Source organism: Bubalus bubalis, chromosome 2, assembly GCF_019923935.1.
Source record: "Bubalus bubalis isolate 160015118507 breed Murrah chromosome 2, NDDB_SH_1, whole genome shotgun sequence".
NCBI classification, from domain to species: Eukaryota; Metazoa; Chordata; class Mammalia; order Artiodactyla; family Bovidae; genus Bubalus; species Bubalus bubalis.
In genome coordinates this window covers 74,511,046-74,537,900 of record NC_059158.1, presented here as the reverse complement: position 1 = coordinate 74,537,900, position 26,855 = coordinate 74,511,046, and the positions used below count along the sequence as shown (strand labels likewise).

Genomic DNA, 26,855 nt, shown 5'->3' with positions numbered 1-26,855 from the left:
TTGTGAGTTAGTGGTTAGAAAGAATATATTAGTAGTAACAGTAGTAAAGTGAAACATTTAATGTCATTGAGTAAATAAAACCGTTGATTGTTTTAGAATGATTTGCTTTTTTTTTTCTTGATGTCTTTGTGATCATATATATTCATTTTCCAGTGAGGAATTCCAGAGATATGAAATTATGTAGTCAGGACAGTGAATGATAGAGTTTATTGTTTTTAAATTTTATTTATTTATTGTTTTAGCCTTGGAATTTAAATATTTCCATCCTGACTCTTTGTTCAGTATTCCTTCACTGGAGTGTAGTCTTGTGCTAAGGATATTCACATACCTTCTGTGTACTTACCCCTGGATCTCATAGTTTTACGGATACACATGTGAAAATATTAAATAGTACATGAATAACACATACATATGTATGCCATGAATATTTAAAGAAAGTAAAAGTCATTGTGGACTGGAGAAGTTTAGAAAATCTTCATGAAGGTAGCTTTGAGCTTTGCAGGATTTGGATGCTATTTTTCACAACAGGTCATTGACAGTTGTTTTGATGGACATTTTATTTTATATTTTGCATGCATGTTTATCAATACATAAAACTTAATTGGAACTATTTTTCTTATCATGATAATTGGCCTGATCATACCATTAATTACTTTTTATTTTGTCAAGTATGCTACATGCAAGAGAAAAATGAGTAAGTGTTTTCTGTTGAAAATAAATTTAGCCCCACCAAGCCATCCAAAATGAACACCTTCATTGAGTCTGATTATTCAGTTGCAGATTAACTTTGCCAACTTGTTTCTCTTCCTAATAGTAAATGAGCCCACGAACTAAATAGCTTAACTGTAGGGAATTATTTTACTAGATGGAAAATTCTTCTTCTTTGACTTTGATTCTATCATGACTTAAGTCTATTATTGTAGTGAGACCATCCCAAATATGACTTCATTAGAGTAATTTAACTGATTTCTACTTGGCCACCTGTCATTCTAAACTGTTTTAAAATGTTATTAATTTTTATTTATCATATCTATTTCATTTATTATGATTTGTTTAGAATAGGTTTTTATTGTTTCTTCTGTTTTGTATTTTAATTGAAAATTTTGTTATAACTTAAGTGTCATGATATTTTTAGAAGCCTTCTATTTCTGTTCTAAACTTAGTTATGGCTATTTTTTAAACTGTAATTCATATAAAAGACTAATATCTAAAATATATAAATAACTGTCAAAATTCAACAGTAAAAAGACAATACAACTAGAAAAATGAACAAGAAGACTCGAAGAGACATTTTGCTGAAAAGGATATACAGATATCACAAAAGCACACAAAATGATATTTAACATCATTACCCATTAGAGAAATGCAAGCTAAAATCACAATGAGATATTATTATACCTCTATCAGAATGGCTGAGAAATTTTTAAGTTTATTTATTTTAATTGGAAGATATTTGCGTTACAATATTGTGTTGTTTTCTGCCATACATCAACATGATTCAGCCATAGGCATACATGTGTCTGGAACCTCCCTCTTGAACCTTCCTCCTACCTGCCACTCTATCCCACCCCTCTAGGTTGTCACAGAGCAGCGGTTTGAGCTCCCAGCATCATACAGCAAATTCCCACTGGCTGTCTATTTTACTGAATGGCTAAAAATGTTTAAATGACTCTACCAAATGCTAGTGAGAAGGTGGAGAATGGGTCACTGCTACATTGCTAGTAAGAACGTACAGTCACTCAGGAAAACATTTTGGCAGTTAAAAAAAGGATCTTAATATGTAACTATTATACAGTGTAACACTTACAATCTTGTGCATTTATCCCTGAGAAATAAAACTTAAATGCACACAAAAACCTGTACATGAATTTGTATGGCAGCTTTTCCCATGATAGGCAGAAACTGGAAAGAACCAAGCAGTCCTTTAACTTGGGGATATTTAAATGAACTGTAGTATGCCTATACCATGGACTACTACTCAGCAATAAAAAGGAATGAACTGTTGATACATATAATAACCTGGAATAATCTTTAGGGAATTAAACTGAGGGGAAAAAAAGCCTAAAGATTATATATTGTATGATTCCATTTATATGGTTTTTCTTGAAATGACAATTACAGAAATGAATAACAGATGGTTGCCTGGGGTTAATGAAAGGGTGGGTGTAGGAGATGAGTGGGGGTGGCTATGAAAGGGCAGCATGAGTGATCATTGTGATATCATCTTGACAGTATGACTATCAATACTTTGGTTGTGATATCATACAAGGTGTTACCATTTGGGGAGACAGTATAAAGGTGCATAGTTTGTTCTTTAATTCTAATAATTGCATGTGAATCCATAGTTATCTCAAAATAAAAACTTTAATTTAGAAAAGTTATTTATGCATACACACTAAGGAAACCAGAAGGGAAAGAGACACGTGTACCCCAATGTTCATCGCAGCACTGTTTATAATAGCCAGGACATGGAAGCAACCTAGATGTCCATCAGCAGATGAATGGATAAGAAAGCTGTGGTACATATACACAATGGAGTATTACTCAGCCATTAAAAAGAATACATTTGAATCAGTTCTAATGAGGTGGATGAAACTGGAGCCTATTATACAGAGTGAAGTAAGCCAGAAAGAAAAACACCAATACAGTATACTAACGCATATATATGGAATTTAGAAAGATGGCAACGATAACCCTGTGTACGAGACAGCAAAAGAGACACTGATGTATGGAACAGTCTTATGGACTCTGTGAGAGAGGGAGAGGGTGGGAAGATTTGGGAGAATGGCATTGAAACATGTAAAATATCATGTATGAAACGAGTTGCCAGTCCAGGTTCGATGCACGATGCTGGATGCTTGGGGCTGGTGCACTGGGACGACCCAGAGGGATGGAATGGGGAGGGAGGAGGGAGGAGGGTTCGGGATGGGGAACACATGTATACCTGTGGCGGATTCATTTTGATATTTGGCAAAACTAATACAATTATGTAAAGTTTAAAAATAAAATAAAATTTAAAAAAAAAGAAAATAAATTTGGTTTGAAAATTAAAATATGATACATTTAAAAAAAAAGAAAATTATTTATGCATTTGAGTGTATAATAAATAGATATACACGGTACAACATTTAGAAGCCTATATTTACATTGAAATAGTGATTAAGGATCATAAGTACAGAGTTAGATACATTACATTAAATGTGACTTTTCTTCTCCCTTCCTCTCTTCTTTCAAAATAGAGGGAGTTCGCAATATTTCTAATCAGCTTTCTATAACGACCAAAATTGATCGGGAACACCCAGACATGAGAAACTATGCCAAACAGAGAGGTTGGTGGGATGGGAAAAAGGAATTCGATTTTGCTGCAACATACTCTTATCTTGACACAGCCAAGATGATGATTTCATCAGGCAGATACTGTGAAGGCTACAAACTTCTGAATAAGCATAAAGGTAATTTATCTTCTCCAACACCACAGTTCAAAAGCATAAATTCTTCAGCATTGTTTTACTTATAAAAATAAATACATTCACATGATTCAAAATTCAGAGGTACCCAAGTGAAGTGTCTCCCTTCTAAGGGTTGTTCACTAGTCATGTCCAGCTCTTTGCGACCCCATGGACTTTAGCCCACCAGGATTCTCTGTCTGTGGAATTCTTCAGGTAAGAACACTGGAGTCGGTTGCCATTTCCTACTCCAGTCTCCCTTCTAACAGGCCCCTATTAAGTTATTTTTCCTATAGGCAGTTCCTTGTGTATTCTTTCAGAGATGTTGTATGCTTAATGAAATTATATATAGGTATTCTTGATTCTCTGTTTTACAAAATGGTTGCATTCCACACATACTTGTCTGCACATAACTTTTCACCAGTTAGCAGTAATATATATCATTCTATTTTAATATGTACTGAACTTTTTCATTTTTTCAACAGGTACATGGTATTCTATTATTTTCGTATATTTGTATTTCCATATGGCTGTATTTTATCATTATAAAGATTGATTGTATGAATTATACTTTAGTTAACAAATTCCCTGTTACTTGGGTTGTTTTTAGTTTTTCACTACTGAAAATTATACAACATGCTTATAGCTTATTTATTTTCACATCCATGACTGTTTTCCTAGAATAATCTCCTTGAAGTAGAATGTGGGGACAAAGAACGGGCATGTGTTGCGCTACTTTTATGTTGTCTGAAAGTGAAAGTGAAGTCTCTCAGTCGTGTCTGACTCTTTGCGACCCTTGGACTGTAGCCTGCCAGGCTCCTCTGTCCAAGGGATTCTCCAGGCAAGAGCACTGGAGTGGGTTGCCATTTTCTTCTCCAGGGGATCTTCCCAACCCAGGGATTGAACCTGCGTCTCTTGCATTGCAGGCATACTCTTTACTGTCTGAGTCACAAGGGCTCTTTGTCTTGTCTATTTGCCTCCAAATAATTCCAGAAAAATTCTTTATCTGCCATGCAAAGATTATTTATCTGCCACCCAATAATTATGAAGATTATTTAGAAGATTATTGGGTGGCAGATAAATGCTAAAAGGCTCTTTGCACTAATAAAAATATGTGACTGATGTATACTCTTTCACTTGAAAGATAAAGTGGTTCTATAAATCAGTCAGAAAGCAGCTTCTCAGAGGTAAAATCAGTCAGTGATTGATACTTGCTTCTCAGGTATTCATTAAACAAATTAAATATACATATAGCAGAAAAACACGGCTTCCCAGGTGGCTCAGTGTAAAAGAATCTGCCTGCCAGTGCAGGAGATGAAGGAGACCCACGTTTGATCCCTGGGTCAGAAAGATCCCCTGGAGGAGGAAATGGCAACCTACTCCAGTATTCTTGCCTAGAGAATCCCATGGACAGGGGAGCCTAGCTGACTATAGTCCCTAGGGTCGCAAAGAGTCGGACACAGTGGAGTGACTAAGCACACAAATATGCACACACATACAGCAGAAAAAAGTTTGTGACAGAATGTTTTTAGAATGCCTTAATGTCATTATTTTCCAAGTATTTAATACCTTACTTTTAATTTCCAGAACGTCTTATTATTTGAAAAATTTCCTCTAAGTTTCTTAATGTTAGTTTGTTATTTTATAAGTAGGTTATTTGAAGTGTCTTTTTTTCCATGTGGATCGAGATGTAGAAAACACTAAACCTTGTTACTCTAAGGGTTTTGATTTTATGGTGACCATTATTGTAAAAGTAGAGATGGAGTAATGGTTGCAACAGTACCTACTCCTATTTATTTAAAAAGTGTATCAGAGGCTAGACACTGTGCTAAGTGCTTACACTATTTTCTTCAAGCAACCATGGTAAGTAGGTATTATCTTCATTTTACAAATGAGGAAACTGTGTTTGTGCTCTTCACTTATCTCCTGTATGAAACTTTAAAAAAAAAAAAAAAAGACTCTTATTTGTCCTCACATTTTTCTCAGCAGCTAGTTCAGTGTCTGCACTAGTGTATATGTATGCTTAGTAAGTTTTTTTATTGTTGTTAACAAAGGCTTGTAAATTGAATTGAACTATCTAACTTGCAGATAGTTTAACGATGATCATTATTGTGCCTTTTTTTTTTTTTGTGGCAATAAACCTAAAGGGTTAGGATATAAAATTAGCAGGTATTCTGAAAAAATTAAGAATATCAACACATAACTAAGCCAGACAGAAAAATGTCAAGAATTGTAAGGTTTAGGGTGATTGGATAAAAGGAATAAAAAATAGTAGAAAAAATTATAAATCAATTAGCTACCGCAGTGTAATAATTTATTATATTTAACTACAAAATGACTGAATTATAGATTTGAAATGCATACATGATTATAGTAATAGATGTGTCTGACATGAAACTTCTTTTTCCTCCAAGTATGAAGTACAATTCATCCAGCTTTCTGTGCTTTGCCAAAGGAATAAATGTCTTTCCAGTACTTTTATAGAAAATTGTCTACTAGAATATTATAGCTAATTTTTCCTATGATTTTTCTAGATGGAAGAGCCTATTTGTCTTCCTACCTGATAGCTATTAACTGTGCTGCATGTATGTCCAAATTGTATCTACATTCACTCATGTATTTTAAATGACTAGTTTAAATCGCAATAAGATTGTACCCTGTGTTTTGCATTCATTTTCGTGAACCCTGCCATGGCAGTCTCAGTACTTATTCAATGCTTGCTAGTGGATTACTTATAGCTATCCTACTCAAGTGATCATGTAAATCCTTCTTTCATTTTGAGAATTGTAGGTTTTGAACACAGAAAACATTTTCATAATACCTGTCTTATCTCAGTGTTATGGTTCTGACACTGTTTTCATCAAAACTTGCTACTTATACGAATTTATGTTTGAATCATTCTACGATCTCACTGGGTGCAGAAGCTATGTGTCTGATAGGTGTGGATGGCTTTTGCTTTATTGTCTAGTTTTATTATTAAGGATTGTTTTCAGATATATACTTTTTTTGTTTCTCCCTGCATTTCCCTAAATTAACAGAAAGGTATTGCTCCTGTAACAGATTATCTACACATTATTTTTCTTGAATTCGAAGTCATAGCTATGTTATGGAGGAAGTGAAAATTTGCTATTAACACAAAGCAGTTGGTAGTTTGAGTGATTAAATGAGGATGGAACACTAGATTGTTTTATATGGAAATCAATTTTATTTTAATTTGAAATGTCACAGAATCACAATTTGGGTACTGACTTGATGTAAACTTATTTCTTTTAATTATTCCCATATATCATGGGAATGAGGGGAATTTCTTGCTTTTCATGCTTTATTTGTCTGTGTAAGTAATTTCATTTTTTTATTCCTTTGCTGTCATTGTAGTAGGATTTGGAAAGAGAAGAAACAAATACCTGTGGTCAACCAACTGTGTTAATTGAAAGTTATTTTTTTCTTTAGGACTAATTTTAATGCAGTAACTAAACATTTACATATAAGTGTCTGAAAATATTTTATGTGATGGCAGGAACTTTATGTTTTGTGTTTTTTTAAATATACTTGTTACAATATGGATCTACCATATTCATTACTGTTATTAAGAAATTGATACTGCTTGAGGGCGAAAAGAGACATATTTAATAAATGAAAGGCACAAAATCTGAGTTGGTTAAAAGCACAAAGCTGAACATCTGCTTCTGGTTAACAAGGGGTAGCTAGGACTGGACTAGCCTCTTCCCAAGAATAACTGTAAAAGCTGGAAGAATAAAACCACTGTTTGAAGGCCTGGAAACAGTTAGAACATGAGGGGCCTAGATCCAGGAAATTGGAAAAAGACCATCTGCACTCTGAGAAGAGTCTGACCCTCTATGTCACTATTTCTCCTCATAGCACTTGCTGACTTCTATGCAGTGTGTATGTAGGATGAGTAGTCGCTAAGACCTTACAAAGTTAAGTAGAGATTTTGGCAGTCTTACAAGGTCTTAGGGACAAAAATTGGATTTGATGAACAACCAAGAAGGGGCCTGAGAAATACCCTAGGCTTTCAGTTGAAACCCCAGAAAGGCTGTACCTTAGAAATAAGAATGGACAGAGAATAGACCAGCCTCAGCTGGATCAATAGGTAATCTATGTATATTCCATCTGTTTGCCAGAATCTTCTGTGGAGGAAAATATCATGCAGAGCCTCTACAAATTTTCATCTATAGTGTCCAACATTTAATTAAAAAGTTATCAGATATGCCAAAAAATGGACCAAATGACTGAAAATCAAGAGAAAGACAGTAGAAACTGACCCACTGGTTATCTGCAATTAGTTTTATTGGATACAGACTTTTAAATTAATATGTTTTATATGTTTAAAAAAACTAGATGAGAAGATGGAGAATTTCATCAGAGAACTGAAATCTAGAAAAGAGAACCAAGTGGAAATAAAAGAACTGTTGTTGTTCAGTCGCTAAGTCGCATCTGACTGTGACTTCATGGACTGTAGCACGCTGGGTTTCCCTGTTTTCCACTATCTCCTGGAGTTTGCTCAAATTCATGTCCATGAGTTGGTGATGCTATCTAACCATCTCATCCTCTGCCTCCCCCTTCTCCTTTTACCTTCAGTCTTTCCCAGCATCAGGATCTTTTCCCGTGAGAGGTGCATCAGGTGGCCAGAGTATTGGAGCTTCAGCTTCAGCATCAGTCCTTTCAATGAATATTCAGGGCTGATTTCCTTTAGGATTGACTGGTTTCATCTCCTTGCTGTCCAAGGGACTGTCAAGTGTCTGCTCCAACACCAAATTCAAAGGCACCAATTCTTCAGCACTCAGCCTTCTTTATGGTTCATCTCTCATATCCATACATGACTACTGCAAAAACCATAGCTTTTACTAGATGAACCTTTGTTGGCAAGGTAATGTCTTGGCTTTTTAATATGCTGTCTAGGTTTGTCGTGGCTTTCCTTCCAAGGAGTGTCTTAATTTCTTGGCTGCAGTCACCATCTGCAGTGATTTTGGAGCCCAAGAAAATAAAATCTGTCACTGCTTCCATTTTTTTCCCCTTCAATTTGCCATGAAGTGATGGGACTGGATGTCTTGATCTTAGTTTTTAGAACTGTAAATTTATAATTACTGAGAATTCAGTATAATAACTTATGAGACATAGCAGAAGAAAAAAATTAGTGAATTGGAATATCAGTAGAAAATTTCTGCTTGAAACAGAGATAAGGCTTTGGAAAATACAGGCAGGAGTGGGAAAGCCATATAGGACCTATTGAAAAGGTCTAACATGTATGTAGTTGGAGCCCCAATAGGAAAGGTGAGAGAGAATATGGATGGGCAAAAGGCAAGATTTGAAGAGATACTGGCCAAGAATTTTCCCAAATTAATAAAAGTCGGCAAGTCACAGTTTAATGAAGCTCTACAAATCCCAAGGATAAATAAAAGGATAACACACCTGGGCCTATCGTAATAAGATTGTTGAAGAAGGAAATAAACAGAAAATCCTAAAAGCAGTCAGAGAGAAAATATATATTACCTTCAAAGCATCAAATATGACTGGCAGAAAACCTTTGCCTTCAACAGAAGGGAAAGAATCTAGAAGACTGTAAAATGACACCTTTAAAGTGATAAAGAAAAATAATTATTACCAATTTAGAATTCCATATCCAGTGCAAATGTACTACAGAAATGAAGTTGGACTAAAATTTGAGAGAATTCATCACTAACCAATTGGCTGGAATCAAGATTGCCAGGAGAAGTATCAACAACCTCAGATATGCAGATGATAGCACTCTAATGGCAGAAAGCAAAGAGAAACTATAGAGCTTCTTGATGAAGGTGAAAGAAGAGAAGAGTCAAAAAGCTGACTTAAAACTCAACAAAAACTAAGATCATGGCATCCAGTCTCATCACTTCATGGCAAATAGATGGGGAAGAGTGGAAACGGTGACAGATTTTATTTTCTTGAGCTCCTAAATCGTTGCAGACGGAGACTGTAACCATGAAATGAAAAGACATTTGCTCTTTGGAAGAAAAGCTATGACAAACCTAGACAGTGTGTTAAAAAGCAAAGACATCACTTTGCTGACAAAGGTCCATATAGTCAAAGCTATGGTTTTTTTCAGTAATCATGCATGGATGTTAGAGTTGGACCATAAAGAAGGCTGAGTGCTGAAGAACTGATGTCTTCTAATTGTGATGCTGGTGAAGACTCTTGAGAGTCCCCTAGACAGAAAGGAGATCAAACCACTCAATCCTCAAGGAAATCAGTCCTGAATATTCATTGGAAGGACTGATGCTGAGGCTGAAGCTCCAATGTTTTGGCCATCTGATGTGAAGAGCTGACTCATTGGAAAAGACCTTGATGCTGGGAAAGATTGAGGGCAGAGGGGAAAGGGACTCCAGAGGATGAGATGATTAAACGGCATCACCAACTCAATGGACATGAGTCTGAGCAAACTCCAGGAGATAGTGAAGGACAGGGAAGCCTGGTGTGCTGCAGTCTGTGGGGTTGCAAAGAGTTGGACACAAGTTAGCAACTGAATAACAATGACAACAACAAATCAATTGGTACTAAAAGAAATACTGAGTTATTCTTCAGGAAAAATGATCTTAGAAGCAAGGTGGGCGAGAGTGAATAAAGAGTAAAAGAAACAGTAAATGTGTGGGTAAAACTAAATAAAGAGTAAAAGAAACAGTAAATGTGTGGGTAAAACTAAATAAATAGAGTGAAAAAGTTGGCTTAAAGCTCAACATTCAGAAAACTAAGATCGTGGCATCCAGTCCCATCACTTCATTTCAACTAGATGGGGAAACAGTGGAAACAGTGGCTGACTTTATTTTTCTGGGCTTCAAAATCACTGTGGATGATGATTGCAGCCATGAAATTAAAAGATGCTTGCTCCTTGGAAGGAAAGTTATCACCAACCTAGACAGCATATTAAAAAGCAGAGACATTATTTTGCCAACAAAGGTCTGTCTAGTCAAGGCTATGGTTTTTCCAGTAGTCATGTATAGATGTGAGAGCCAGACTATAAAGAAAGCTGAGCGCCAGAGAATTTATGCTTTTGAACTGTGGTGTTGGAGAAGACTCTTAAGAGTCCCTTGGACTGGAAGGAGATCCAACCAGTGCATCCTAAAGGAGATCAGTCCTGGATGTTCATTGGAGGGACTGATATTGAAGCTGAAACTCCAATACTTTGGCCACCTGATGCGGAGAGCTGACTCATTTGGAAAGACCCTGATGCTGGGCAAGATTGAAGGCAGGAGGAGAAGGGGATGACAGAGGATGAGATGGCTGGATGGCATCACCAACACAATGGACATGGGTTTGGGTGGACTCCGGGAGTTGGTGATGGACAGGGAGGCATGGCGTGCTGCAGTTCATGGGGTCGCAAAGAGTCGGACACGACTGAGTGACTGAACTGAACTGAACTGATAATAATTTTATGACCAATGACCATAGCTGCTGTGCTCAAGTTCTGTTGTGTGTTGACTTTGTATAGTACTAAGCCTTCGCTTCCTGAAGGCTGCTCCTGGTCAATGACTGAAAGCATCAGGGAGACTAAGGCAGCCCCATGCCTGGGGTCATTGAACTCTTCTGATGTCTGACTTTGGGTCAAGGACTTCCTGAGAGCCTTGCAAACTTTCCTTAGATGGCATGTTAGTCTAGGTCACTTTCACTCAATCTTTCTTCCTTCCCTATTAAACCCAGGTTCAGACTTCAGTTGCAGTCTGGATTGCTTGTCATTTTCTCTCATAGGCATTTTCCCTCATAAAATCTTTATACATTTACACACTGCTATATTTAAAATGGATAATCAATGAGGACCTACTGTATTGAAAGGGAACTCTGTGCAGTTATGTGGCATCCTGAATAGGAGGGGAGTTTGGAGGAGAATGAATACATGTATATGTATGGCTGAGTTCTTTTGCTGTCTGTTTGAAACTATCACAACATTATTAATCAGCTGTCAGTTCAGTCAGTTCATCACTCAGTCGTGTCTGACTCTTTGCAACTGCAGCATGCCAGGCTTCCCTGTCCATCACCAACTCCCGGAGCTCGCTCAAACTCATGTCCATAGAGTTGGTGATGCCATCCAACCATCTCATTTTCTGTCATCCCCTTCTCCTTCTGCCTTCAATCTTTTCCACCATCAGCATCTTTCCCAGTCAGTTCTTCACATCAGGTAGCATCAGTCCTTCCAATGAATATTCAGGACTGATATCCTTTAGGATTGACTGGTTTGATCTTCTTGTTGTTCAAGGGACTCTCAAGAGTCTTCAACACTACAGTTCAAAAGCATCAATTCTTTAGTGTTCAGCTTTCTTTATAGTCCAATTCTCACATCCCTACATGACTGCTGGAAAAACCATAGCTTTGACTAGACGGACCTTTGTCAGCAAAGTAATGTCTCTGGTTTTTAATATGCTATCTAGGTTTGTCATAGCTTTTTTTTCAAGGAGCAAGCATCTTTTAATTTCATGGCTGCAGTCACCATCTGCAGTGATTTTGGAGGCCCCCAAAATAAAGTCTACCACTGTTTCCATTGTTTCCCCTTCTATTTGCCATGAAGTGATGGGACTGGATGCCATTATCTTTGTTTTTTGTTGAGTTTTAAGCCAGCTTTTCCACTCTCCTCTTTCACTTTCATCAAGAGACTGTTTAGTTCCTCTTTGCTTTCTGCCATAAGGGTGGTGTAATCTGCATATCTGAGGTTATTGATATTTCTCGTGGCAATCTTGATTTCAGTTTGTGCTTCATCCAGCCCGACATTTCACATGATGTACTCTGCATATAAGTTAAATAAGCAGCTATAGTCCAATATGAAATAAAGTTTAAAAAAAGCCTTTGTGTATTTCAAAAAATATAAATCATCAAGCCAAGTTTATTGAAGCCAGACTGAAATTCGGTTCTCTCTCTCAAAAGCTTTGTACATAGAATTGGCATCTGCTTTTCAAAGACCCAGATGAATACAGTAGAATTAAATATATGAGAAATAGCACAAAAGACAGGAAGCAGTAATTGGAGTAAAAGTGTTACAAGGTCCTTGTATTAACTAAGTGGTGAAGAACTAATTTAAGACAGACTGTAATATATAAAGTCAAGAGAAAATAAGAATAAATGTACAAATAAGCTAACTGGTAGAAATAGAATAATAAATACTTGAAAAAATTAAAGAAGGCAAGAAAGGATAAAAGGGGAAAAAGAATAGTAATGGAAAGCTAGTAATAAAATGTCCCATGCAGAATTGTTCTTATATGGTTTTTATCTTTGATGTCATGCTTTTAGAAAGGCCATTTCCACTGTACCAGAAATAGTTATCTACATCTTATAGTTTTATTTTTAAAATTTATATTATAATTCTTCTGGAATTATTCTAAAATAATGTATGAATTAGGATTGCAGCTTCTTTTTTTTTTTAATCACTTCTCAAATGATTACCCAATGATCTTAGCACCACTTGTTTTAAAAATTTTTTAATGGAGTATAGTTATAATGTGTTAGTTTCAGTTGTACAGCAAAGTGAATCAGTTATATGTATGTATGTGTGTATATACACACATACTTTTTTTTAAGATTCTTTTCCCATATTGGCCATTATACAGTATTGAGTAAAGTTTTCTGTCAGTACCATTTTTTAAATGAATTATATTTTGTCTACTGATTTGAAGTGCCAACCAATCTTATCAAATATTAAATTCTTAAGTAAACCCAAGTGTAAATTAGATTACTGTATTTATCCATAGCCTAGGAAAATGCCTGACATTTAATAGGTGTTCAATAAATTTGTTGAATGAATGAGAACTAAAGAGAGAAAGTCCCATTTTTGTCTTTAGAGAATTTGTAATCTAATTGCAGAGGTAGGAACAATACCTACCTCTGACAAATACCTGACAAAAGATCAGAAATTTATAGTCTAATGGCAGAGATAGACAAAAGGTAGGACCGATGCAGATGAAAGATAGGAAAATGTTATTTCACTTAAGTTTGGTAGAAGTTTTAATTTGAAGGAGTTTTAATGTGATTCAGGGAGAATAGAGAGTCATAAATTTTGGAGACCAGAATCATTATCATGTGAGAAGAAGATATTTTGGCTACTCTTGGAGGACTGCATTGTGGAGGGGTAAGGTTATCCATCCTGTCATGAGAGATCCTAAGCCACATAAACATTTGTAGAATGGAGCAGAGCTGTCTGAAGGCATGCTGGGCTTTTTAAATTTTTTGGCAGAAGTGCCTTCCAAATACGGAATTCTGAGGCTCTCTGTAACCATGGACATGTTGTGTTTGGTAAAAAGATAAAATATATTTTATTTCTGTTTTTCTCAAAAAAAATCTTAAAATACCAAACTTTACCTTTGAAAGCAGAAAACAAAATATAATGCATTTATATTTATCATGCACAATGGACATTTAGATTTTTGAAGTAGTCTGACAGAACTGTGTACATACAAGTTCCACTAGCCAATAATGTCTTTCATCTCCTTGATTCCCACTCAGGTTTTCATAAAAGAGTATTAATGTCAGACATAGAAATTATTACAGGAAAAATAATTTGTTATTTTGTAAAGAACATCTTTTGTAATATTGGAAACTAAACACAATATTTTCTTAATATTTGGTTCCTAGAATGGATAGACTCAGATAATACTTACTGACATTGTTAGCTAATTGCTAACTACATACCCCTTAAAAAATTTTGGAAGGGCAATGAGATTGAGTGTATTTTGTATTATTGATTTCTTCTTCTTAAGAAATAACAGATTTATCCTGTTATGATGTTTTGAGATTTTGTTTATTTTATATTAAAAAAAAATCTTCCTTGTGACAGCCCAGTGAGTCTAACAGTTACGATACAAAATTTGCTTATAGTCAGTCTTACTTAATACCTAAACCAGTATCTCATGTTATATATTATCAATAGAGAAAGCAGTACATAATTGCAGGATACCAGTTTACAAATGCATATGTATTTGATGGTCTTAAAATTTATTTCCCTAGGAAACATAACTTATGAAACAATGGTGGAGATTCTCCGAGATAAACCAAGTGGCATTAATATGGAGGGAGAATTCCTGACCACTGCAAGCATGGTTTCTATTTTACCTCAAGATTCCAACCTTCCTTGCATTCACTTCTTTACAGGGACTCCTGATCCTGAGAGGTAAAGTCACAAATAGTATAAACCAGGCAGGGACCGGGGTAGAGTCATTAGTCTGGTCATGATTTTGTCAGGCTAAATTTTTGTTGCACCAATATGACAAAAATTTTCTACTGAATGTTTTATTCAGGTTTTAGTCTGCCATTGCATATGTGTTATATAACTGTTCTCATTCTTATGGGATGAAAATGTTTATTGTTTCTGGTACACAGTTATTCCTATCCCCTCTTTCCCCAAATGTATTTAAAATTGTCAAGAAAAGAAAGTAGATAAGTTTTCTTATGCAGATTTCCATATTAAATATTAGATGATTAGTAAGAGTAAAGCTGAAGAAGCTGAAGTTGAACGGTTCTATGAAGACCTACAAGACCTTTTAGAACTAACACCCAAAAAGGATGTCCTTTTCATTATAGGCAACTGGAATGCAAAAGTAGGAAGTCAAGAAACACCTGGGGTAACAGGCAAATTTGGCCTTGGAATACAGAATGAAGCAGGGCAAAGACTAATAGAGTTTTGCCAAGAAAATGTACTGGTCATAGCAAACACCCTCTTCCAACAACACAAGAGAAGACTCGACACGTGGACATCACCAGATGGTCAACACCGAAATCAGATTGATTATGTTCTTTGCAGCCAAAGATGGAGAAGCTCTACACAGTCAGCAAAAACAAGACCAGGAGCTGACTGTGGCTCAGATCATGAACTCCTTATTACCAAATTCAGACTTAAATTGAAGAAAGTAGGGAAAACCACTAGACCATTCAGGTATGACCTAAATCAAATCCCTTATGATTATACAGTGGAAGTGACAAATAGATTTAAGGGACTAGATCTGATAGATAGAGTGCCTGATGAACTATGGAATGAGGTTCATGACATTGTACAGGAGACAGGGATCAAGACCATCCCCATGGAAAAGAAATGCAAAAAAGCAAAATGGCTGTCTGGGGAGGCCTTACAAATAGCTGTGAAAAGAAGAGAAGCAAAAAGCAAAGGAGAAAAGGAAAGATATAAGCATCTGAATGCAGAGTTCCAAAGAAGAGCAAGAAGAGATAAGAAAGCCTTTCTCAGCGATCAATGCAAAGAAATAGAGGAAAACAACAGAATGGGAAAGATTAGAGATCTCTTCAAGAAAATTAGAGATACCAAGGGAACATTTCATGCAAAGATGGGCTCGATAAAGGACAGAAATGGTATGGACATAACAGAAGCAGAAGATATTAAGAAGAGGTGGCAAGAATACACAGAAGAACTGTACAAAAAAGATCTTCACGACCAAGATAATCACGATGGTGTGATCACTGACCTAGAGCCAGACATCATGGAATGTGAAGTCAAGTGGGCCTTAGAAAGCATCACTACAAACAAAGCTAGTGGAGGTGATGGAATTCCAGTTGAGCTATTTCAAATCCTGAAAGATGATGCTGTGAAAGTGCTGCACTCAATATGCCAGCAAATTTGGAAAACTCAGCAGTGGCCACAGGACTGGAAAAGGTCAGTTTTCATTCCAATCCCAAAGAAAGGCAATGCCAAAGAATGCTCAAACTACCGCACAATTGCACTCATCTCACATGCTAGTAAAGTAATGCTCAAAATTCTCCAAGCCAGGCTTCAGCAATACGTGAACCATGAACTTCCTGATGTTCAAGCTGGTTTTAGAAAAGGCAGAGGAACCAGAGATCAAATTGCCAACATCCACTGGATCACAAAAAAGCAAGAGAGTTCCAGCAAAACATCTATTTCTGGTTTATTGACTATGCCAAAGCCTTTGACTGTGTGGATCACAATAAACTGTGGAAAATTCTGAAAGAGATGGGAATACCAGACCACCTGACCTGCCTCTTGAGAAATCTGTATGCAGGTCCGGAAGCAACAGTTAGAACTGGACATGGAACAAGAGACTGGTTTCAAATAGGAAAAGGAGTACATCAAGGCTGTATATAGTCACCCTGCTTATTTAACTTATATGCAGAGTACATCATGAGAAACGCTGGGCTGGAAGAAGCACAAGCTGGAATCAAGATTGCCGGGAGAAATATCAATAACCTCAGATATGCAGATGACATCACCCTTATGGCAGAAAGTGAAGAGGAACTAAAAAGCCTCTTGATGAAAGTGAAAGTGGAGAGTGAAAAAGTTGGCTTAAAGCTTAACATTCAGAAAACGAAGATCATGGCATCCGTTCCCATCACTTCATGGGAAATAGATGGGGAAACAGTGGAAACAGTGTCAGACTTTATTTTGGGGGGGCTCCAAAATCACTGCAGATGGTGACTGCAGCCATGAAATTAAAAGACGCTTACTCTGTGGAAGGAAAGTTATGACCAACCTAGATAGCATATTCAAAAGCAGAGACATTACTTTGCCAACAAAGGTCCATCTAGTTAAGGCTATGGTTTTCCTGTGGTCATGTATGGATGTGAGAGTTGGACTGTGAAGAAGGCTGAGCGCCGAAGAATTGATGCTTTTGAACTGTGGTGTTGGAGAAGACTCTTGAGAATCCCTTGGACTGCAAGGAGATCCAACCAGTCCATTCTGAAGGAGATCAGCCCTGGGATTTCTTTGGAAGGAATGATGCTAAAGCTGAAACTCTAGTACTTTGGCCACCTCATGTGAAGAGTTGACTCATTGGAATAGACTCTCATGCTGGGAGGGATTGGGGGCAGGAGGAGAAGGGGACGACAGAGGATGAGATGGCTGGATGGCATCACTGACTCGATGGACGTGAGTCTGAGTGAACTCCGGGAGTTGGTGATGGACAGGGAGGCCTGGCGTGCTGCGATTCATGGGATCGCAAAGAGTCGGACACAACTGAGCGACTCAACTGACTGAACTGAACTGAAGAGTAAAAAGGTTTAATAATCTATAAAATACATGTCAAACTTAAAATATCAATAGTTCAAGCTTTATCAAGGAGGATTATACAGGCTATCTTGATTTATATCTTGATTAAAATTGTTGGTATCTCTCATAAAACATAATGCACATTACATTTAGAAATGATCTTATGTTTGCTATCTCTTATCTTTCATCTTACTAAAGATACCTTCAAGCAAATGGAATGAAACTTGTGGACCCTTTATTAATACTTCTGTTTATTTTCATCGCATATCCTAATCCTCAATATATTGCACTAGGGATTGTTCTTACCCTCCAACTGTGGAGTCTGCAGTAAAAAATGAATCATAATTTAACTTGACACTGTTTATATGCCAGGCCCTTTGTTAGGTTCATGGGAATTCAAGGCTAAATAAAGCATGTCCCTTGCCCCAAAAGAAGATCCTAGCATACCAAGGAAGATAGGCACAGGTAAAACTAGTATGACAGGAACGATCAGTATGTTATAAATGAGTAAAAATTGGAGGGAATCATAGAAGATTTAGAATAATGCTGAATATTTTTATATCACACATACCAACTTAATACCTTTTCTTCTAGATCTGTTTTTAAGCCTTTCATATTTGTGCCGAATATTTCACAACTATTGAACACCAGTTCACCTACATTTGAACTTGAAGATTCAGTTGGAAAGAAGCTACAATTTAACATTAAGCCTGACAGAAGACATCCACTCTACCAAAAACATCAACAGGCCTTGGAAATACTGGACAATAAGACGGTATGGTTAGATTATCTTTTCTGTTTATCATAAAGAATAACTTAAAGTATGATTCAGTTCATATTTTGAGCTTTGGAATGTCAGCCTTCTTTCCTTTATATAAAAATAGGTCTAAAAATAGTTTAGATGGTTAGACTATAATAGAACTATATTACTTTTGTATGTGTGCTCAGTCGCTCAGTCATGACCAGGTCTTTTTGACCTCATGGACAGTAGCCCATCAGGCTCCTCTCTCCATGGAATTTTCCAGGCAAGGATACTGGAGAGGGTTGCCATTTCCCCCTCCATGGGATCTTTCGAACCAAGGATCGAACTCACATCTTCTGTGTCTCCTGCACTGGCAGGTCAATTCTCTACCACTGAGCCACCTGGGAAGCCTTTATATTATTTTTGACCTTTGGTTAAAAATAATGGTTAAGAATGTAGTTTGAATTTTTTACAGCAATTTATTATATTAAGCATATTAACAATAGCTAAGATTTATTGAACAACTATAACACCATGGAACTGTTACATGGGATGTTTCATTTAATCGTCACAACCACTTTATCAGGTAGGTAGTATTAATACCCCCATTGTTGTTGTTGTTGTTGTTGTTGAGTTGCCATGTCTTGTCCGACTCTTCGTGACCCCATGGACTGCAGCACACCAGGCTTCCCTGTCCCTCACCAACTCCTGCAGTTTGCCCAAGTTTATGTCCATTGCATCGGTGATGCCATCCAACCATCTCATCCTCTGTCGCCCTCTTCTTCTGCCTTCAGTCTTTCCCAGCATCAGGGTCTTTTCCCATCAGTTGGCTGTGTGCATCAAGTGCCCAAAGTATTGGCGCTTCAGCTTCAGCATTAGTCCTTCCAATGAGTATTCAGGGTTGATTTCCTTTAAGATTGACTGGTTTAATTTTTTGTTGTCTAAGGGATTCTCAAAAGTCTTCTACAGGACCACAGTTCGATAGCATCAGTTCTTCAGCACTCAGCCTTCTTTATGGTCCAGCTTTCACAACCACACATGACTACTGGAAAGACCATAGCCTTGACTATACAGACCTTTGTTGACAAAGTGATGTCTTTGCTTTTTAATACACTGTCTAGGTTGTCATAGCTTTCCTTCCAAGAAGCAATCATCTTCTAGTTTCCTGGCTGCACTCACCATCTGCAGTGATTTTAAAGCCCAGGAAGAGGCAATCTCTCCCTGCTTCCCCTTTTTCCCCATCTATGAAGTGATGGGGCCGGATACCATGATCATAGTTTCTTTAATATTTAGTTTTAAGTCAGGATTTTCACTCTTCTCCTTCACCCTTATTCTCTTCACTTTCTGCCATGAGTGTGGTATCATCTGCATATCTGAGGTTGTTGGTATTTCTCCCAGCAATCTTGATTCCAGCTTGTAACTCATGCAGAATGGCATTTCTCATGATGTGCTCTTCGTGTAAGTTAAATGAACAGGGTGACAATGAACAGTCTTGTACTCCTTTCTCAATCCTGAACCAGTTAGTTGTTCCATACAAGGTTCTAACTGTTGCTTCTTGACCGGCATACAGGTTTCTCAGTAGACAGGTAAGATGGTCTGTTATTCCTATCTCTTTAAGAGTTTTCCACAATTTGTTATGATCCACACAGTCAAAGACTTTAACATAGTCAATGAAACAGAGGTAGATGTTTTTCTGGAATTCCCTTGCTTTCTCTATGATCCAGCTGTTTGACAATTTGATCTCTGATTCCTCTGCCTTTTCTAAACCCAGCTTGCACATCTGGAAGCTCTTGGTTCACGTAATGCTGAAGCCTAGCATGCAGGATTTTGAACATAACCTTAGTAGCATAGGAGATGGTGGTTTGAACATTCTTTAGTACTGCCCTTCCTTGGGACTTGGATGAGGATTGACCTTTTCCAGTCCTGTGGCCATGGCTGGGTTTTCCAAATTTGCTGACATGCTGAGTGAGAGTTGGACTATAAAGAAAGCTGAGCACCAAAGAATTGATGCTTTTGAACTGTGGTGTTGGAGAAGACTCTTCAGAGTCCCTTTGACAGCAAGGAGATCCAACCAGTCCATCCTAAAGGAAATCAATCCTGAATATTCATTGGAAGGACGATGCTGAAGCTGAGACTCCAATACTTTGGCCACCTGATGTGAAGAACTGACTCATTTGAAAAGACCCTGATGCTGAGAAAGATTGAAGGCAGGAGGAGAACGGGATGACAGAGGATGAGATGGTTGGATGGTATCACCGAGTCAATGAACATGAGTTTGAGTAAACTCTGAGAGTTGGTTTTGGACAGGGAGGCCTGGCGTGCTGCAGTCCATGGGGTTGCAAAGAGTTGGACATGACTGAGCAACTGAACTGACTGACTGATTAAGTGTAGCATTTTGATAGCATTATATTTTAGGATTTTAGATAGCTCTGCTGGAATCCCATCACCTCCACTAGCTTTACTGACAGCAGTGCTTCCTCAGGCCCACTTGACTTCACACTCCAGGATGTCTGGCTCTGGGTGAGTGACCACTCCATCATGGTTATCCGGGTCATTAAGATCTTTTTTTGTACAGTTCCTCTGTGTGTTCTTTCCATCTCTTCTTGGTCTCTTCTGCTTGTATTAGGTCTTTACTGTTTGTGTCCTTTATTGTGCCCATCTTTGGATGAAATGTTCCTTTGATATTCCAATTTTCTTGAAGAGATAGCTAGTCTTTCCCCTTCTGTTGTTTTCCTCTGTTTCTTTGCACTGTTCATTCAAGAAGGCCTTCTTGTCTCTCCTTGCTGTTCTCTGGTATTCTGCATTCAGTTGGCTGTATCTTTCCCTTTCTCCCTTTCCTTTCACTTCTCTTCTTTCCTCGGCTATTTGTAAAACCTCCTCAGATAACCATTTTGCCTTCTTGCTTTTCTTTTTATTTGGGATGGTTTTGTTTCCTGTTTCCTGTACAATATTATGGACCTCTGTCCATAGTTCTTCAGGCACGTTATTTACTAGATCTAATCCCTTGAATCTATTTTTCATCTCCACTGTATATTCATAGGGGATTTGATTTAAGTCATACATGGCTGGCCTAGTGGTTTTCCCCACTTTCTTTAGTTTAAGCCTGAATTTTGCCAAGAGAAGCTGATGATCTGAGCCACAGTCAGCTCCAGGTCTTGTTTTTGCTGACTATACAGCTTCTCCATCTTTGGCTACAAAGAATGTAGTCAGTCTGATTTTGTTATTGACATTTGGTGATGTCCATGTGTAAAGTTGTTATCTTAGGTTGTTGAAAAAGGGTATTTGCTATGACCAGTGTATACTCTTGGCAGAATTCTGTTAGGCTTTGCCTTTGTTTTGTACACCAAGGCCAAACTTGTCTGTTACTCCAGGTATCTCTTGACTTCCCACGTTTGAATTCCAATCCCGTATGATGAATAGGACATCTTTTTTTGGTGTTAGTTCTAGGAGGTCTTCTAGGTCTTTATAGAACTGATCAACTTCAGCTTCTTCAGCATCAGTGGCTGGGTCATAGACTTGAATTATGTTGAATAGTTTGCCTTGGAAATGAACAGAGATCTTTCTGCTTCTTTCAAGGTTTCAGCTAAGTACTGCATTTCAGACTCTTGTTGATTATGAGGGCTACTCCATTTCTTCTATGGGATTCTTGCCCCAGCAGTAGATATAATGGTCATGTGAATTAAGTTCACCCATTTCTGTCCATTTTTATTCTCTGATTCCTAATAAATCTGAAACTTGGAGAGTTTAAGTAGCTTGCTTAGTGTATCTCACACCAAAAATTATAAGACTACTGGAGGGGAGTTAACCTGGTCTCTAAAATAATGTTCTTGATCATGTACCCTCAGATTAATTTTAACTGAAAGTGACTTGACACTCCATAGACTTAAAATAATAATTATAATGAGTTGATTTTTTTACAAAATGATAATGCTTATATAATACTTTTAAACATAAGTATTATAAAAGATTAAATATATCACACAAAATCTCATCTCCAAAAATAAGTAGATATATATATTTTGAGGGGGAGATAGATAGATGGGGAGACAATTCTATAATATCCATACATCTTCAGCCTTCCTGCCCTCTTCCCTCTCTGCCCCAGAAATAAAAAAAATAGATTAGAAGGAAACGGAAGGGTTACCTAAAGGCTTTTCATAAAACTATCAACTGAATCCTTGCAATGAAGGAAAAAATTGGCCCTCTTATACCTTTTCTCACCTGCTTCTACTAGCTTCTGATTTTTATTGTCTATAATTACTTTTACTTTGTCAAGGTATATATATTTACATTCTTTCTACATTAAATGCATTAAATGCATTTTCCTCCCAGGTAATTATTTTTTTTCCTTTTTCTGTAGTATGTTTATATAGTGGTCATGCTTTTCTGTCTGCTCTCCCCTCCCCCCAACTTATGCTTAGAGCAGAGAGCTTTGTCCAGACCCTCTATTTGTTATATGTTCTTGACACTACCCTGGAGGAGGACATGGCAACCCACTCCAGTGTTCTTGCCTGGAGAACCTCATGGACAGAGAAGCCTGGCGGGCTACCATCCATAGGGTTACAAAGAGTCGTACGTGATTGAAGCGACTTAGCATGCACGCACACTTGACACTACTGCTTTTTCTGAGACCAATTTGTTTGACCTCTGACCTACAGTGTAAACACTTTCTCTGTAGCCAAGGGGTATGGAGTGAGAGGCAAGTGTTTTGTTCTAGGAGCCTATTAAGTGCACTGACTCAGGCCCAGTTCCCTGGGTCAGAAGTGTCATTCCCTCCATGGGCTTGGCTCATCCTGACTGAGCACAGCACTGTGAAAAATGATGAACCCTCTGGTTCTTCTTGCCTTTGCTCAAGTTTCTCAGTGATATGTTTCATGAACGTCTGTTCTGGAGGGAGTACCCTTCACTCCTCCCTGAGCAGCCTCTGCACTGCTCTCATTTCTCACGATAGTTCTCAAGAGCCATCAGCACCCTTTTCCCCTTAAATACTGCTTGTGAGCGTAACATTTTTTTTCTTTTTCTGTTCTGGGTGTGAGTTTTGTAGAATTACTACTAAATGCCCATTAAACTAAATAAAATTGCTTTTTGACATTTCTGCAAGTAACATTGAAATAAAATTTTTAAAAAGTTACTATTTTAGAGTTTACTTCAGTTCAGTTCAGCTCAGTCACTCAGTCGTGTCCGACTCGTTGCAACCCCATGAATCGCAGCACGCCAGGTCTCCTTGTCTGTCCATTACCAACTCCCGGAGTTCACCCAAACTCATGTGCATCAAGTCAGTGATGCAACTCATCATCTGTCGTCCCCTTCTCCTCCTGCCCCCAATCCCTCCCAGCGTCAGGGTCTTTTCCAATGAGTCAACTCTTCACATGAGGTGGCCAAAGTACTGGAGTTTCAGCTTCAGCATCAGTCCTTCCATTGAACACCCAGGACTGATCTCCTTTAGGATGGACTGGTTAGATCTCCTTGCAGTCCAAGGGACTCGCAAGAGTCTTCTCCAGCACCACAGTTCAAAAGCATCAATTCTTCGGCGCTCAGCTTTCTTCACAGTCCAACTCTCGCATCCATACATGACCACTGGAAAAACCATAGCCTTGACTAGACAGACCTTTGTTGGCAAAGTAATGTCTGCTTTTGAATATGCTATCTAGGTTGGTCATAACTTTCCTTCCAAGGAGTAAGCGTCTTTTAATTTCATGGCTGCAATCACCATCTGCAGTGATTTTGGAGCCCCAAAAATAAAATCTGACACTGTTTCCACTGTTTCCCTATCTATTTCGCATGAAGGGATGGGACCAGATGCCATTATCTTACTTTTATGAATGTTGAGCTTTAAGCCAACTTTTTCACTCTCTTTCACTTTCATCAAGAGACTTTTTAGTTCCTCTTCACTTTCTGCCATAAGGCTGGTGTCAACTGCATGTCTGAGGTTATTGATATTTCTCCCTGCAATCTTGATTCCAGCTTGTGCTTCTTCCAGCCCAGCATTTCTCATGATGTACTCTGCATATAAGTTAAATAAGCAGGGTGACAATATACAACCTTGACGTATTCCTTTTCCTATTTGGAACCAGTCTCTTGTTCCATGTCCAGTTCTAACTGTTGCTTCCGGACCTGCTCATAGGTTTCTCAAGAGGCAGGTCAGGTGGTCTGGTATTCCCATCTCTTTCAGAGTTTTCCACAGTTTATTGTGATCCACACAGTCAAAGGCTTTGGCATAGTCAATAAAGCAGAAATAGATGTTTTTCTGGAACTCTCTTGCTTTTTTGATGATCCAGCGGATGTTGGTAATTTGACCTCTGATTCCTCTGCCTTTTCTAAAACCAGCTGGTATTAAATATTGATTGACAACAAAGTAGTGGAAAGACAGTAGAATTTGAGGGAAGAACTGTCAAAGAGTTTGGTTTTAGTCCTGGCTGTGTAAATAACTACTTTTGTGTTTTAGGGAGAATCAGTTCTACTGGTAGTTTGTTACCATTTCTTGATTACTAATGAAGTTGAAAATCTCATATGTTTATTGGCCTTTGGTATTTCTTCTTAAATGATTTGCCTGTTATATTCCTTATCCTGTTTTTCAAGTGATTCTTGATTGTTTAGCCCTTTGCCCCAAAGAGGCAAAAAATATGTGAATAACTTTGTTAGGTAGAAAATTTTTAATCTCAGTTTATTTAACTTTTTTGTCAGACAAAAGTTTAAAATTTAGTCAAGTATATTTGTTGCTGTAAGGCATTTTGATTTCATGCTTCAAAAGGCCTGCCTCACCTTAAAATAAATATAACCTCTGCATTTTGTTCTAGTATGTATGTGTATATTTGGAAAAAAATAGTTCTTTATATGGAATTTATTTTTGCAGGTGTTATGAAGTAGGGCTCTAACTTTTTCAAAGAGGTGACCAAATTATTCTAATACCATTTATAAACAAAATACATTTTTTGTTCAGATATGGAATGCAGAGTTTCTTGAGGGGAAAAAATTGCATACAATTTCATATTGAAGTACAGCTCAAAGTTAAGAATCATGATGGAGTTCTGCTCTATAATGGTTCAAATTTTTAAAATTATACTCACTTTTTATAATTCTCTACCAGTACCTACCCTTTAACTGATGATGGTAATTCATTAATAACTTCAAATTGCTCCTTTCAATAAGAATCATGACCTTTTTAACCCCCTGTTGAAACAAGGAATCATAGAGAAAATCTCTTTTCTTTTAGTTGTTCTTTCCCTTGAATGTTACTATTCTATTCCCCTGTTTAATCTGATAATGCTGGTCTTAAAAATAGAAGATCCAAATTCACAAAAATAGCTCAGCCAGTTTTCATCAGTCTTCCCTATTCACAATTAATATAAAAATTTCAATTGACCTGTTATTTGTCTTTTATATTTCTTGCTTATGGACAAATATGTAATACTACATATTTGTTATTGTCTTTTCTACTAAGAATAACTAATAGGTTGTGGTTAATAGATTAACTCAAACTAGAACAATGATTTTTCCCAAAGAATTTCATTCCTTCTTTGTCTAAAGAATAGAAGGGGAACTGACCCAGAAATTGAAACCAGAATGAACAAACCTTGTCTGTAGAGGTGATTTGGAATTTGGTTAGACTCGTGTGTGTGTGTGTGCATTCACATGTACATATGTGTCTGTGTATTTACTAATTTTTATTTTTCAATTGTTCAGGAAAAAGCCAAAACAATGTTGGACAACATGAGAAAACTGGAGAAAGAACTGTTCAAAGAGATGGAATCAATCCTTCAAAACAAGCATCTTCAAGTGGATAAAATTGTTAATCTTTTTCATCAGTGTACAGAAGATGAAATTAGAATTTATAAGTCAAATGTTAGTTCTTAGTGATCACATAAATGGTCAGCAATCATCCTCAAAGTTAGAATCCATTACTTTGGTAAATAATATAAACTTAGTTTGAGCAGATCTGACTATTCTTTAATAGCATTCAAGTGATAGCATGGCTATTAAAACTATATATAGCTTTGATGAAATACTGAGAAAGGAAATAAGATTGGAATTGAACATATAGATCATGGATAGTCAGGTGTTGCTTCAGGTATTGATGTATACATTTTGTTAGCCATGATATCTTAAAAAAATCACAATAATGAAATGTCCAATTCTGCATAAAGCATGAAACATTAAAATAATGTATGCATTTATTAGTTACAGTAAGAAAGCAAATTTTTCTTTTTAATGGAACATATTGTCTCAACTAATAAATTTTTTGTGCTTTAGGCAAGTATTAGCCAGCTCTAGCAAAATTTTCTAGATTTACACATTGTTTTATTAGTGTTTTAATTATGCAAATTTTTTATTAAACTCAAACATGCTCTTTTTCAAGACTTAGCTGACCAGTGAGCTTTTTAGCTCTAATTATCTAGCATTCTTTCACCCATGCTCCTTACTTAGAGCTTTTCTGGGAGATCAGGACATGAAATAATCCAAGACCCTAGGAGATACTGTTTTGGTGTCTCAAATCTCTCATCTTTTACTTCTGTTCATTCAAGGAAAACAGGAACAGGAATGAGATCAGTTCAGTTCAATTCAGTTGCTGTCGTGTCCAACTCTTTGCAACCCCATGAACCACAGTACACCAGGCCTCCCTGTCTATCACCAACTCCCGGAGTTTACCCAAACCATGTCCATTGAGTCAGTGATGCCATCTAACAAT

General features: G+C 37.2%; 1 protein-coding gene across 2 annotated transcripts in view; it reads left to right on the top strand.

The window, feature by feature from the left end:
* Nucleotides 1-26,526, top strand: part of SCRN3 (secernin 3) — a 34,609-nt gene extending 8,083 nt beyond the window's left edge. The window contains exons 5-8 of one of the 2 annotated variants that reach the window (XM_025274672.3): nucleotides 3,240-3,452; nucleotides 14,424-14,586; nucleotides 18,022-18,202; nucleotides 25,853-26,526. In XM_025274672.3, the coding sequence (XP_025130457.3) occupies nucleotides 3,240-3,452; nucleotides 14,424-14,586; nucleotides 18,022-18,202; nucleotides 25,853-26,023 (728 nt within the window). In that variant the 3' untranslated portion in view covers nucleotides 26,024-26,526. The remainder of the gene's footprint in view (nucleotides 1-3,239; nucleotides 3,453-14,423; nucleotides 14,587-18,021; nucleotides 18,203-25,852) is intronic. The other variant, XM_025274679.3, reaches the window with a different exon arrangement.
* The last annotated feature ends 329 nt before the right edge of the window (nucleotides 26,527-26,855 follow it).